At 34.4% G+C, this 13,931-nt stretch overlaps 1 protein-coding gene across 1 annotated transcript in view; it reads right to left on the reverse strand.

Annotated features, from left to right (window-relative positions):
- The window catches only part of LOC149805052 (uncharacterized), a 105,249-nt gene that overhangs the window by 1,517 nt on the left and 89,801 nt on the right, over positions 1–13,931 (reverse strand). Inside the window, exons 17-19 of the mRNA XM_089933481.1 lie at positions 11,777–11,922; positions 2,476–2,634; positions 1,104–1,246 (exon numbers count right to left, since the gene is read on the reverse strand). Coding sequence (XP_089789607.1) covers positions 1,104–1,246; positions 2,476–2,634; positions 11,777–11,922 — 448 coding nt within the window. The remainder of the gene's footprint in view (positions 1–1,103; positions 1,247–2,475; positions 2,635–11,776; positions 11,923–13,931) is intronic.

Below are 13,931 nucleotides of genomic sequence, written 5' to 3' on the forward strand. Positions count from 1 at the left end.
TGGCTACTATGAAAAACCAAATATTGCTAGGTCAAGACCTTTTTCATTCTCAAGTGTTTGGCAAAGAAGATGTATAAGAAAAAATCTTTCTTTGTTGATAATTGTAGAAGATTTAGGACACATGGCATGCCATGCAGAGCTGTACAAATCCTAAAATGGGTAATTTAACCAAATCAACATTCCATTTACAGCTCATATAAACTTCAATTGCATTTGACATGCATGTGGAATGTATTTCACTTCTGTTTCATTTGCATTCCAGATATGTTTGCATTATTTTACATTTAGTGCCTCATAAATGCTTCATGACTATGCACTTTTTTGTGCTTCCATTCATTGTTTTCTTTCAATTTAATTCAGTTAGAACAAAGCAAAAATGCATTTACTTAAGTTGGATTTTATATTTCTGGGTATTCAAAGGAGACAACCAGTAATTTTTTAGCTTCTCTTATTGAAAGTGTGCTTTAAAAAACTAGAAAATGCATCAAATTCAGAAGAGAAAATTGAATTTATACTAAACAAACAACTGCAATGAATGAAAATATATAGATTTAGATTATTTCCCAAAGTTGATTTTATTTAATATTTCATGCAAATAATCACCTTACAGATAGAATCACCAGTGATGAGGTCATCACATAAATGACCATTGTTAATGTCTGCCTCTAAATGAAAAAATTGCTAAATGGATGTCAAGAATATAATTATGGAATATTACGTGAAAGAGTCTTTGACCATGGACGTTCAATGGCAACTTCAAAAGTAATAAATTTTTCAATCCAGTCAGTAGAAGCATCTATGTTTCATTTCATTTTCATTTATAATTCACAATTTTATGTTGTATATTCTACATTCGCATTCTCCATTTTCTTCAAAATGCATTCATTATTTTATTTGCATTCCTTCTACATTCATTCTTCCTTTATTTTCCACTGATATTTCATATGTTCTACATTCTGTGCATTTTTTCCACTGGCAAAATTACCCATTTTATGGTTTGAACAAAACAACGAACTTAAATTGTTACAAAATAACTAAGAATTTGCAGTAATTTCCAAGTTGCTTTATCTGTCATGAAAATTAACTGAATAGACTTTCCTTACTTAAGAACTGCTTTTCCAATATTTCCAAGTGCTGTTTTGGGATCTTTGAGTATTCCTGCAAAACTTGTAACTATGTCCTTGGCAGACTGGAAGATCTGTGTTGCAGACTGAGGTATGATAATTGTGACTGTTTCAATTATTCTCTGAAGATAGAAAAAGGTCAAAATATTTTAATGGTAATAAAATAAACAACAAACCCTTCTCTTATTAATAGTTTTGCAGAACACAGTCTTGCCTTTGGAATGCATAAGTATATATGGCAAATGTATTTCCAAAATATATAACACACATTTTTGTCAAACCTAACCCACTGCCTTAAAGTGGTATATGTATCTTACATTTGAAAATATCCTATTGAGAGAAGAAACTAAATTCTCATATAATCTTACAAAGTTCATAAATGGTGTTCATTTACAGTGCTATTAAATAATAGGTGGTCTCATAAAGCATTGGTCTTTCAAGTCTAAATTTAAAGTATTTTCTTTTCACCCAAAATATTTTAATCTTAAATCTGCTGTTATCAGTGTCAGATTAATAAAGAAGTAATTAATACATAGAGACATTACATAAATATGATAACATACATTCCACCTCTTGCAAGAGCTTTGGAACAATGAAAGATTAGAATGTTTATCTCTGTAACTGTTCAAGAATAATGCTGTAACCAAATTCCCACAAAAAGACTATGATTTTCTCAAGTGATATATTGTCATAAAGTTTACTCAAAATACTTCGGTCTCAATGTGTCAAAGTTAACACATTCGCCATGAATGTATTCCACTGTCAATGGATACTGACAGGGTATGCACTCTAGTTGAGGTTCACCATACTGGAGGTATACACGAGTCGAATATGTATGTCTGAAACAAAATTAGTGCAATACCACCTCATTTCTGCAAATTATTTCTACACGAGGGATGCTCCTCTCCAATAGTGGGTCTGATGTTCCAAAACTAGTTGTGGAGTATGCCAAGTATGAAGAACATATTTCAAGTCAGAACAAGCTATATTCCCTTCTGAAAGAGATGATTGCAGGGCAGGTTTGGCTACTTTATCGGCTCTTTCATTACCCATAATAATAATGTTACTAGGCAGCTAACAGTACAGACCACATTCCAGATTGTATAAAAGATCTTAGATGCATCAAATTTAATGTTTTCCAAACATTTCTTGCACATATGTAACCAACAGCATATGCAGCCTACAAAGTTTAATCTAAATCCTGCAAGCAGTGTGGGAAGCAAAAATAAATGTCATGGACAGATGGACTGACACTCAGATGGACAGATTGCCAGAGACACACAGGGATAAAAATAATATCCTTCTCTTCTAGAAGTGTTAGCATTAATATACATATACAGTGAAGACATACATTGTAGAATGTCATAACATCCATTTGAATGTTGTCAATGAAACCAGTGACGTGTTTGACCAGGTTCTGAAGAGGCCGTACAAATGATGGCAACTTCTCAATTCTTATCTGCTGCAGCCGCATTACCACTTGATTAATTCTGGATCCTAAGCCCATCACCTAAAACAAACAAAAAGTTTACACTCAGTCATTTTATTTAACTCCTACAAATGTTTAAACTTGTGATGTATCTCAAAACATTTTGATGAAGAACTGAATATAACAAGAGGAATAACTCTGTTCTCAAGTAAAACACCCAACAAAATAATCATGATTAGTATTTCCAACATGAAACTACACCAAAATGTATTAATTAAATGCTGTGACACTGCTGTTCTTGGTTATCATGAGAAATTATAGAGCAACACATTGATAACAGAAAAACTTGGGAGAGCATGTTTATAAAAATCACAATTTAAGACCCAAAACAGAGAATGATGAGTATATATTTTAAAAATATCCACGAGGTCCAGTCAAATGAGCAAAACAAAATAGATTGATGGAAGATCTTAATAGGTGCTGATACATTACAACACTTAATCAAAACATTCATGATGTCATACAACCAGTGTTTAATCAATGATTACATAGTTCAGCTTCATTTTTTGAAGTCTCCAGCATCCAATGCAATCATTAATTATCAAGCAATACAAAGTTTAGACCAAAGTGATCTTAACAAGAAGCTGTCTTCTTTTCTAATTCAAGCTTGTTTATTTTGCATTTTGTCTCTTTATCCTTTAACAATTTAACATTTTAACTTCCAGCTAATACTATATAGCCAATACTGTGCTGACATACTGTTAAGCCTACCTACCAATCTAACTATATATACGTCCACCAATACAGTGGTCCCCCTCATGAACGTCCCCCCTGACCAGCGTCCACCCACTCTTTATGGCCAGAATCCCTTGGCACTGTTGAGTTTATGTTAAAAAGTATCCCTCAAGAAAGGCCACCCCACTAACATGACCAGTAGCCACCATATTAGTGCACAAATGTAAATTTTACCCCTCATAACCGGCCACATTTCATTATTAATTTGTCCAGAACTGTTTTTAATTATGGTGAGGTAGGTAATCCAATTATCTTTCCTGATGTCTGTTTCTGGGCATCAGTTTTTCGTTACTGAAAGAAGTGTTGGGTAAAGTACATATACCACTAAGGTTATTATTATATCATGAATGGCAATATTTGCAGGAAATGGGGTCAGCAATGTTTTGATAAGGCTTTGGGCTTCACACAGCAGATTTTTTTTAATTGACGATTACGAACAGATGTTTTTAATTGTCAAGATCATAACATGGTCAGATAGAAATGGGGTCAGTTGTTTTTGTTGTTGTTGTTATAGGGTTTAATGCCATTTTTCAGCACAAGATAGGCTATACATGGCGGCCAGTATTAATGGTGGAGGAAGAACCCGGGAAAACCCCGGAAAGAACCACCAACCCACGAGCAGCTACCAGCAAGCTTTCTCACATATCCACACTGGCCGAGCCCGAGACTCGAACCCATGCAGACAGAGGTGTGATGGCAGTGATCCGTGATGGAGAACACTTTACACCACTCAGCCACTCAGGGCCCCCGAAATGGGGTCAGTAGTGTTTTGAAAAAGCATTGGGCTTCACACAGCTGATTGTTTTTTTAACTGACGATTACAACCAACATAATTGTCAAGATCATAACATGGTCAGATAGGCTAAAAATAGATTTTGTGGACATGCGCACACACAAACACACAGAGAGAAACAATTAACATTAAACAAAACAGGGTACCAGACAAAGAGTGAAAAATCATGTAACAGTTCATGTATTACTTCCTGTATGGCATTTCATTTACAAATGTTTCATGTGCAAAATTAAATTTCAGTATTGTATGATTAGCCACATAGGAATAAATCATTACAGAAATTTAACATGTCAGCATGTAAATGAAGAAATAATACTTTAGAAGAAAAATAAAAGTTATTCGATTTGATGACAATGGGAAGAGTTCACATGCTCAAAATTTGTGTTGGAAAGATTCAAATAAACAAGAGTGTAAAAAATAAGGAGAACATTCTGTAGCAGTGGGAAAATGGAGTAAATGGAAAGATAATTATTTTAAATATGAAACAGCATATGTACCAAGACTCAAATAATGTTTTTGAATGGTTTTGTAATGCGGATGCCAACAATACCCCACTCAAATTTCATGCCTAAGAATACGAACTATTAATTTATGTTACCTTGAAATAAGTCTGTTTGTAAGATAAGACCATTTTAATAATTAATGCTACTTTTAAAATGAAGATATAAACTGCTTGAAGTTATATGTAGCTTTTCTACTATATACACATACACATCTCACAAATATAGTCCCCTTCTGGAAAGGCCACTCATCTTATAAGGCCACTTTCCCAGTGCAGAAGGAAGGGGTGGCCGTATATGAGAGTGACCACTGTACCTTCTTACCAACCTACCTACCCACCCACCCACTTATGTACTATATTAGAGCTGGGTGCCCCCCTCCAAGTGTATCAGAATATTTATGAATATACATACTTCAAGATGTACCTCGGTATACTGCAATTAAATTATAGACCAACAAGTTAGTGTTCTGTGGAATAAGCCTGACGTTTTTTAAAAAATATTTCAAACTGTTTTAGAGGTGGAAAATATAGTCTGCTCTTATTTATAGCAAAATAACACCTTATTATATCCAGTATATAACTAAAAATAATCTCTTGAGATAAAACAAAATAAAACCTCTCAGCTCAAAAGAAAATCACAGCCCAATCCCCATCCTGAAAATTAAATGGTCAATACCTTAGAGTAGATGAATTTGCTCAGTGAATGTTAACTGTTATAGAAGTAGTAATCTCTAACTCTAACATGAGTTCATTAAGCTTATGCTATATCTGAAAGACAGTAAGCTGGCATTTGAGAGCTTGTTGATAAAAGTAGGAAATGGTGACAATGAAGGCTACAATCTACCAGCTATACTTCTGAGATTCTAGGAAGAAAAAGCCTGAATGGTAGAAAACTCTTTGAGAATGGTTTTTAACTTCAAATGCCATGAGTTTTGTAATCATTATGGTCATCAACTGAAGATGCAGATATCAACAATCTGCTTTGGTTCTGCCATATTTGTTCATGTACCTTTATGCAGTGTATTACAATGTTTGCATAACTAGACCTGGAGGTTTTAATGGACTGCCATGTTAAATCTCTGAGATTTGTTTTTAAGGTTGAATGCATTGAAAGTTGGTCAATCATTTGTATATTGTATTATTGTGGGGTAACAGTCAAGTGTGCAAGAGGATGGGGTGCATCCATAAGAACAAAATGGTCACTTATCCTATAGTTTTAACTGTATTGTTGTTTGGTGCACATCTGCTTATAATTATTAAGGAAACATACTAAACTAGAAAAAAATGGGTCTTTCTTCAAATATGCTATCTGATGATAATACCCTAGGAGAACATGTAAGAGATGGAGAGAGATACATCCAGTTATCACAAAGAGACCATCTCCCCTCCCCAAAGGTATTTGAGACAGCTTCAAAATAATACAACTGGAGAATAGACTCCATCTGTCTGGGAGAGGTTTCCAAGAGGAAAGGTTGCCTACCCTGCAAATCCAGTGGAAATCATAAAGCCGCATTCTTATGAAGCTGTCAGACTACTAAGGAAGGTAACCTGTTGCACTACAGCTAAAAGTCCACCTGAGATCAAGGTGAATCTCTTAGGATGAAATATCTCTGAGATAAAAGCTAGAGAAGTGGACTGGGAACTCCTGATTCCATGACACAGATAATGACAGAGAACAGTTCTGCTCAAATGCAATGCTTATGGCAACTGACCTAATTTCATAAGCCAAGAAACATTAAGCAAGAAGCAAAGCAAAGTTGTTGAGAGCAGTTCAGATAAGGGGCCCTGAGTGGCAGAGTGGTCTTAAGCACTCACCATTAAGAATCACTACCATCTCACTTCTGTCTGCGTGGGTTCGAGTTTTGGAATCGGCTAATGATGGTATGTGAAAAAGCTTGCAAGTAGCTTCTTGTGGGTCGGTGGTTCTTTCCTGGGGTTTTCCCGGTTTCTTCCTCCACCATTTATACTGGCCACCATGTATAGCCTATCTTGTGCTGAAAATTGGCGTTAAACCCTACAACAACAACAACAGCAGTTCAGATGTTGTCTTGTTCAGCCAGGTTAGTATTCCATTATAGATTCTTCTTTAAGCAAAATGCCAACATCTTGGACACGTGTATGTAAAAAAAAATTAGACAGAAGATCTGATAGATCTTTGTTTTTATCCTCTCTTCTTTGATGACACATTGGTGCTAAAAGCTTCTCATCAAAGTGGGGGCCCCGAGTGGCTGAGTGGTCTAAAGCGCTCACCGTTATGGATCACTGCCATCTCACCTCTGTCTGCGTGAGTTCGAGTCTCAGCCTCGGCTAACGTTGATACGTGAGAAAGCCTGCCAGTAGCTTATCATGGGTCGGTGGTTCTTCCCGGGGTTTTCCAGGCTTCTTCCTCCACCAATTATACTGGCTGCCATGTATAGCCTATCTTGTGCTGAAAATGGCATTAAACCCTACAACAACAACAACAACTCATCAAAGTGCCATAGTAGGAAGTTAGCTATTTGAGGTAGTGATGCCTGCAGTGGTATATGTTCATGGGCATGAAATTGTGTGAAGATTTTCCATTTGCCTTTGTAAGTGTAAACTGGAGCACCATCTCACTTGAGTGATTTCTCTAACACTAGTTGAAAGAAGAGTTTGTTTAATAAGATCCAGACTTGCAGGTTAAGCAACTCTGGGTTGGGGTGAAACACCTGCCAACTTGGTTGCTTGAGCAGATGAGGGACTATCTTGATTTCCCTAAGTGATTTCTATTTGCAAGATTGATGGCGTCATTGATGCCTTTACTCCATTCACATACAAGCACCTTTGGACACCTCTACCCAATACACCTACAAGCGCCTTTGGGAACCTATAACCAATTTGCATACAAGTGCCTTTTTGATGCCCGCTGTAAACATGAACCATTTGAGCGGGTTTTTATAGCGCAATCTTCGGACAAAACCACCTATTTGATAATACATTCATATCTGTCAGATTATGTGGTCGCTGTTTATGCTCTGGTCAAAATCTGCTACTTAAAGTAACTGGATCATAATCTCCACTCTCCAAAATGGAGGTCGTGGATTTCTTTCAGTACTTACAGAGTTTTCATGACCAGAATCACAACTATGAAAGCTTCAATAACTTAGGTAAAGGCTCTGATATTGACGTAGGCAGCAATTAGTTTTTATAAATTATCAAATTTAGATGACTTAGTGATGTAGACACAGAAAAAGAACTTGTAAATTTCAAGTATGAAAAATGGCAGCTATAGTTGATCACGCGGCTTCACTGACTTGACAGTGATTGAGTTGTCTCAAGATTTTAAGCACATAAAAAATTCTTCTGTGAAAACAATTACACAGCTATAACGATCGGACTTGACTCTTAAATATTTGTAGTGCAACTAGATATTCCAGATTATTTGGTATCATTGTAGAGCTACATATATCTACCTTTCTATAATACCATCCACTTTAGTGTATCATGCACGACCATAACGCTACAGAGCTCGGCAGTAGGCTACTACCTCCTGCCCTGTTAAGTCGTGGCTAGGGGTTCATGTGTTAAGAGCTAACAGGCAGGCCCATGTGTATGGAGTCAAATAGGTAAAAGGTGTTCTATTTGTAGCACACTACACTGGGTAACTTAGCCGCATGTGTATTGAAGGGCTAAAAAGCCATACACTCTATGAGGTAATGGGTTAAGGAAGAAACCCATGTCTATACCACTATTCATGCATGAGGAGTAGTGATAACAAGATTATCAAGACAGCCTTTATCTGATGAACACAATTTCATTCAGAACCAGCTGAAAACCTCATATTGATACAATTATCCACAAGTGAAGCCATATAAAGATTTTCAAGATCACTGTCAAAATTGCCATTTTGGAGATTGGATCAGCATCATTTTAATACAAAAATGATTATATACTGCAAGCAGAGATCCTTAAAAATACTTGTGTTTTAGTGACATATTTTGTAGGTCAATAGTTTTGACAAGCACATACTCTAAACAACCTGACATCAGATTATCAAACATCATTATGTAAACTTGTCCTTGATTTGTTTATCGATTATGCTGCCAAATAATAAAGTAAAATCAGTGGTCTTAGGTCAAATTTGCAGATGTTTCTTTGTAAAAAAAAAACAATAAAAATGTTGCGAACAATGCTTAATTCAAAACTTAACTACAGTCATATTTTGTTGGACAATCAATAGATGTGTCGATGACCAAGCAAATTTGATCATTATAGTTCCCAATAATCTAAACACTGTAGCCTCAAAACACAAGATAAAAGAAATGTGAATATTTATCTCCATGACTTATGAAAATCATATCAATGCTTTATCAGTTTCAGCACATGATAACTTTAGAATACAATATGTGAAGTTTAGGCCAAAATTAAGAAGACTAGCATGAATAACTAACTTGTATTATCATCCTACAAGACTTATTTGGCAACAAGATCAAGTAAAACTTCATAATCCAAATTTACAGGAAATACCCATTAATTATATGTTGTGCATTTTCAGTGTAGTACATCACCTTCTCCATTAATAACCATTTATTTCAAAGAGAAGATTGGAATAAGATACTCTTGTTGGGTAAAATTTCTCAAGACAGTTTGTAAGCAATTATATTTCTTTTGAATGATTTTATATTAAATTTCAAAAATATAAGGCCACTATGTTAATTTTTGGGAATAAGAATTTCAGGATCTCTGATTATATGCTGGTATGGACATCCACTCAGAAGTAGCTATTCTGAGAACTATTACATTTTTGGAGTCACATTGCCATAAATTTCATTTACAACCAGCCACATATAGTAAGAAAAGTCTTTTAGTGAAATTCCTACGCCCATATGACTATTCCTTAAACAGGAATAGTGATAAGATCTTCAAGGTAGCCACCATGTTCATCATCTGATCAGCTCAGATTTTTATTTAGGACCAACTAAAGATCATAAGAAGTCTTTAGGAAACACAACATGTCTATATGATGATTTGGTTAGAAAGTAGTCATGGGATTTTTAAGAAGGCCACCTCACAGCTATATTTGAGTTAAATTGGCACCATTTTCACTTAAGACCATTTAGACTTGATAAGAAGTTTTGTGAAAACCCATGCCATGACAGTAATCTGTTTATAGTAGATGTAGCAATAACAAGATTTGGCAGGTATGTTGGGGATTCAATCGGCACTATTTTCATTTACAACAAACCAGACATCATAATCCTTTAGTGAAAACCCCATGTCACTATGACCATTTATAAAGAAAGAGTGGTGATAAACATTCCAGATGTTACATAAAATTGTTTAATTTTTTTAATGGTCTTAAATCTGTTTTTTTTCTCCAGGGTGTCAGTCATGTTCTGAGTTTCTTAAATATATATGTACCAACGCACAGTTCTCTGCAGAAAACCATATATTAAGTATGTAAGCACTTTGTTTTCAATATTTCTTGTTTAATGTGCACCGATTTAAGTTGGTAATTGCATTTTTAAAGCCCATAGTTTTGTGCCCATCCACACCCATACTCCATCATGGAGAGCCAAATGTCTATGCATGCAATATTTTCTTCAGTTAAATGACTTGTTGCTATTTATTATTGCAAGATACATTATCTAACATGATAGCATGCTGTGGATCCCAACCATTTTTATCACAGAGTTTCCCTGTAAAATTGGTCAAATAAATGATTCTAATTAATCTCTACGTATATTGTTTTTGTCAACAAATGTCAAGGAATTCCTTAAAGGGAGCTTTTGACTTCAAACAACCAGTTATTTTCACAATAAATTCAAAGAGAAAGCATACCTACTGCTTATGAAGGATAGCTAAATTAAACATGTATTACTCACCCTGCCTGGAATATTTTTTAGTGCTGTAATGAAATCCTCCACAATACTTTGGATAGACAAGTCTCCATTTATCAAAGCAGTGAATGTATCTACACCACTTTTAATAGCGCTTACAATCTTCTGGATTTGTCCTATGAACTGCTTCACAATGTTGAATCCAAATTTTGGATCAAAATCCTGTAAGCAATGACATACATATATATATATATATATATATATATATATATATATATATATATATATATATATATATATATATATATATATAAACAGCAGCATAAAACACTAATTAAATTTTCAATTTCATGACACCATATATATGGCCATCAAAAAAGTAACTTTTTAATTTGTTCACGTTGATAGTCTCCCCTGGGTAGCCTTGGCAAGATGACAGCTGACCCAAATCTATGCCATTTGAAGTAGGTGTTCATGTAGTATGTAAACAACTAGAGCCATGAGCTACGGGCGACAATATCCTAGTGAACTGTTTAGTGATATGTGTTTGTTAACTATGCTATATAGATCAAATGAGGATTACATTTTTTATATGCTATTTTCGTTTCCTAACAGGATGCAACAGAAACATGAATGTCATAACATGTGATTTATACTCAAAATTCATGGATTTTTCATACACATGTGCAGTACTTAACACATTATGGACTCAATAATATAATACTACACAAATGAAAGTTGTCAATATGTAAGTGTATTTCCTACTAGTTTTGTCTTTATTTCATCAAAATTTCATATTTTTCTGTCTGCCTTTATCACTCCCACCCCACACTACCCCGGGGCCATCATTTTTGGCATATGCATAATTTTCATCACCTAACTGGATTGGTTGGTTATAACAGTTTGGTTTAGAAAATTATATCAAAGTCAGGCACTATGGACCCCAACCATTGTGCTGTAGTAGGATCATACTAGACATATAAATTAAACCCAAAACTTGCTTTAGATACAAAACTTAAAATGTCCATGTTGAAAATATAGAACTGGAAGCTACTGTTCATAATTTCAATCAATTCTGACAATGTATTGCCAAAAAATTTCAAATGGTTTGAATCTATTAGCTTTTCATGTGGTAACCTCAATTATAAAAACATACAATTTCTGATACATTATCTTACATTCAAAGAACATATACCTAGTAATGTGAGAGAAAAATTTTTTTGTAACCTATGACAATTTGATCCATATTATTGGAAACTGTTCTAGATGATAAAAGATAATTTTTGTGCGAATTCCATATTAAAATGAATGGGGCGTATCTAATCAGTATACCTTTAAAATGTTCAGTTTATAACTTGCACCTCCTTTGAAGCATAATCTAGCTGTAAAAAAATTATAGTTCATCCTGATTATTCCAAGATGAACTCTTGCATATGCCTCATCATGAATGTTGACTTTAATGTGTCCACTGGAAAGGGCTGCAATTAGAAAGAATGAACCAAGAATCAAACACTTGTTCAATAAAGTTGTATTCAAGAGTCTTCAGATAAATAACTCATTTAAGACAGAAGAAAAGAAAAACCATATTAATTTGTGTTTGCAAGACTTGTCAGCTTGCAGTGCAGCCAGGAAATTCCAAAATTAACAACAACCCCAATAAAATGGTGAAAAATCAAATCAGGTCATCCATGTATGTAAATGTCTTCCTAATTTCATCTACCAAGGTCCAACAATTTCTGCCAAACCGTGCAAATAATACCTATTTAACTGATGATAAACAAATGCTTAATAAGCCTACTCCAGACCCCAAACTCAACCTATCAAAGAATATTGGAATATTATTTAGTAAGGACATAATTGATCATAAGACTAGCCCCAGCTCTTTTGACAACTTTATTATACCATACACATGGTCTTATTATGGCTGATACTGTAAATAATGATAAATAAAATATAGTAAATGCTCATCATAAAGTCTTGGTCCAAAAAAGCAAAAACTGATAAATAAAAACATAACTGTATTTAAATGAAGAAATATGCTGACAAAATTGCACTCAAGGTCAATTGGTTTGATTTTACTGTAATTGTGCTAACAAGCTAGTCAGAGACATGTATATGTGATGTTCCACAGAACAACTGAATAATGTGTTCAAGTGCCATTTAAACCAACTAAAAACAATATTTTTATGATCATGTTCAGGTAAATTCATAACAATGGTAAGATGTATCTTTACTCTAAGGCTAGTGGCAATAGGGGAAAAGCTATTGGAATTAAGAGCCTAGACATGATCTTAAACTTTGTTTAATAATCCTATAAAGTAATCCAAGTTTTTGGTACCCAACACATGTTCAAGGATAATGAACAAACAAACAAAAACTACAAAAATTATGAAACTAAAGAATTCTGAACAGCAAAAGGCATATCTAAATCACTAGTCTAATATATGCTATAAAATTACAAGAGATATCTTTAAAGGTCTTGTAGCATTTCCCTGGAACCAAAAGTGTGTGTACAATTGAAAGAACAATTAATAGATGGACAAAAACACTAAAAATACTAAACTGAAGAATTCTCAAAAGCAAAAGAGACATATCTGGATCAATGGTTTAAAATGTGCACTAGGAATCAAAGATGTAGCTTGAAGAATTTTTTTTGTTATGCTCTGTAATCAAAGTGTGAATAATGGAGGGATGAATGAACAGACACAAAAAATGTTAAAACTGTTGAATCAGGAATTGAAAATAGCAAAAGGCACACCTATATCACAATTCCAATAAGGGAACCAAATTTCATAAAGATATGGATTAACAAACAGATGATAAATGAAAAATATTGAAACTAAAGAATTGTGGAGAGAAAAGGTACATCCACAACACCATGTAATATGTGGCAAATTAAAAATTTCATAGAGTTATTTGACATAATTTGGAGTTTTGCCATGGAAATAAATGTGGATAATGGTCAGACGGATTGAGAGACAAAAACATAAACAGTACTGAAACTGAAGGCTTGTTGTTGCTGTTGTGTTTTGGTTTAATGCCATTTTTCAGCACATGATAGGCTATTCATGGCGGCCAGTATAATTGATGGAAGAAAAACCACCAACACACAGGAAGCTATTGGCAAGTTTTCTCACATACCCACAATGGCCAATCTTAATGTTATGGAAAAATGGGAACCAGCCTGGAAATGGGTGAACATAAAATAGAGTGTATATGGGTTTGGCTGACCAGGATTGGTTAATAATGTAAGTTATGTTTTAGGAAAAAGAATCTTTTGAGAGCTTATCCTAGTTGTAAGTGAAAAAATAGAGACATTGTTTTATTGATGGAATTTCAGTCCTTTAACAGTCTTGAATTTGGAACACTCATTACTAAAATTAGCACCCGACTCTTTGGTGCAGAATTGAAAGCACATGTTTCAAACACATGCAGGTCCAGAAAATGCTGCAGCTCATATCCTTTCCTCTACATAGAAGCCGACGTC

The sequence above is a fragment of the Sinohyriopsis cumingii genome, chromosome 2 (genome assembly GCF_028554795.1).
Source record: "Sinohyriopsis cumingii isolate HCF-2022 chromosome 2, ASM2855479v2, whole genome shotgun sequence".
NCBI classification, from domain to species: domain Eukaryota; kingdom Metazoa; phylum Mollusca; class Bivalvia; order Unionida; family Unionidae; genus Sinohyriopsis; species Sinohyriopsis cumingii.